This window comes from Penaeus monodon, chromosome 24, assembly GCF_015228065.2.
Source record: "Penaeus monodon isolate SGIC_2016 chromosome 24, NSTDA_Pmon_1, whole genome shotgun sequence".
In the NCBI taxonomy this organism is placed as follows: domain Eukaryota; kingdom Metazoa; phylum Arthropoda; class Malacostraca; order Decapoda; family Penaeidae; genus Penaeus; species Penaeus monodon.
In genome coordinates this window covers 17396654-17396892 of record NC_051409.1, presented here as the reverse complement: position 1 = coordinate 17396892, position 239 = coordinate 17396654, and the positions used below count along the sequence as shown (strand labels likewise).

The 239-nt window shown below is 53.1% G+C and overlaps 1 protein-coding gene across 1 annotated transcript in view; it reads left to right on the top strand.

Annotated features, from left to right (window-relative positions):
* LOC119588876 (cardioacceleratory peptide receptor-like) overlaps positions 1 to 239 on the top strand; it is a gene marked incomplete at its 5' end in the record, with an annotated part of 17706 nt that overhangs the window by 11261 nt on the left and 6206 nt on the right. Inside the window, 1 exon segment of the mRNA XM_037937515.1 lies at positions 63 to 195. Within this exon segment, the coding sequence (XP_037793443.1) occupies positions 63 to 195 (133 nt within the window).

Genomic DNA, 239 nt, shown 5'->3' with positions numbered 1-239 from the left:
ATAGGAACCAACCACTCCCCACTCAGAGAACTAACAGGCTCCCCCTCCTCGCTCCCTGGCAGAGGCGGGCAGCGAGGGCACAGCGACAGCCGACGGACCAACAGCCTGCTCCCCAAAGCCAAGACGAAGACGCTCAAGATGACCTTCGTAATCGTCGTCACGTTCTTCGTCACAAATACTCCGTACGTTATACAGGTAAGGGAAAATGACGTATCTTATTAGAATTTATATCGCTTCGG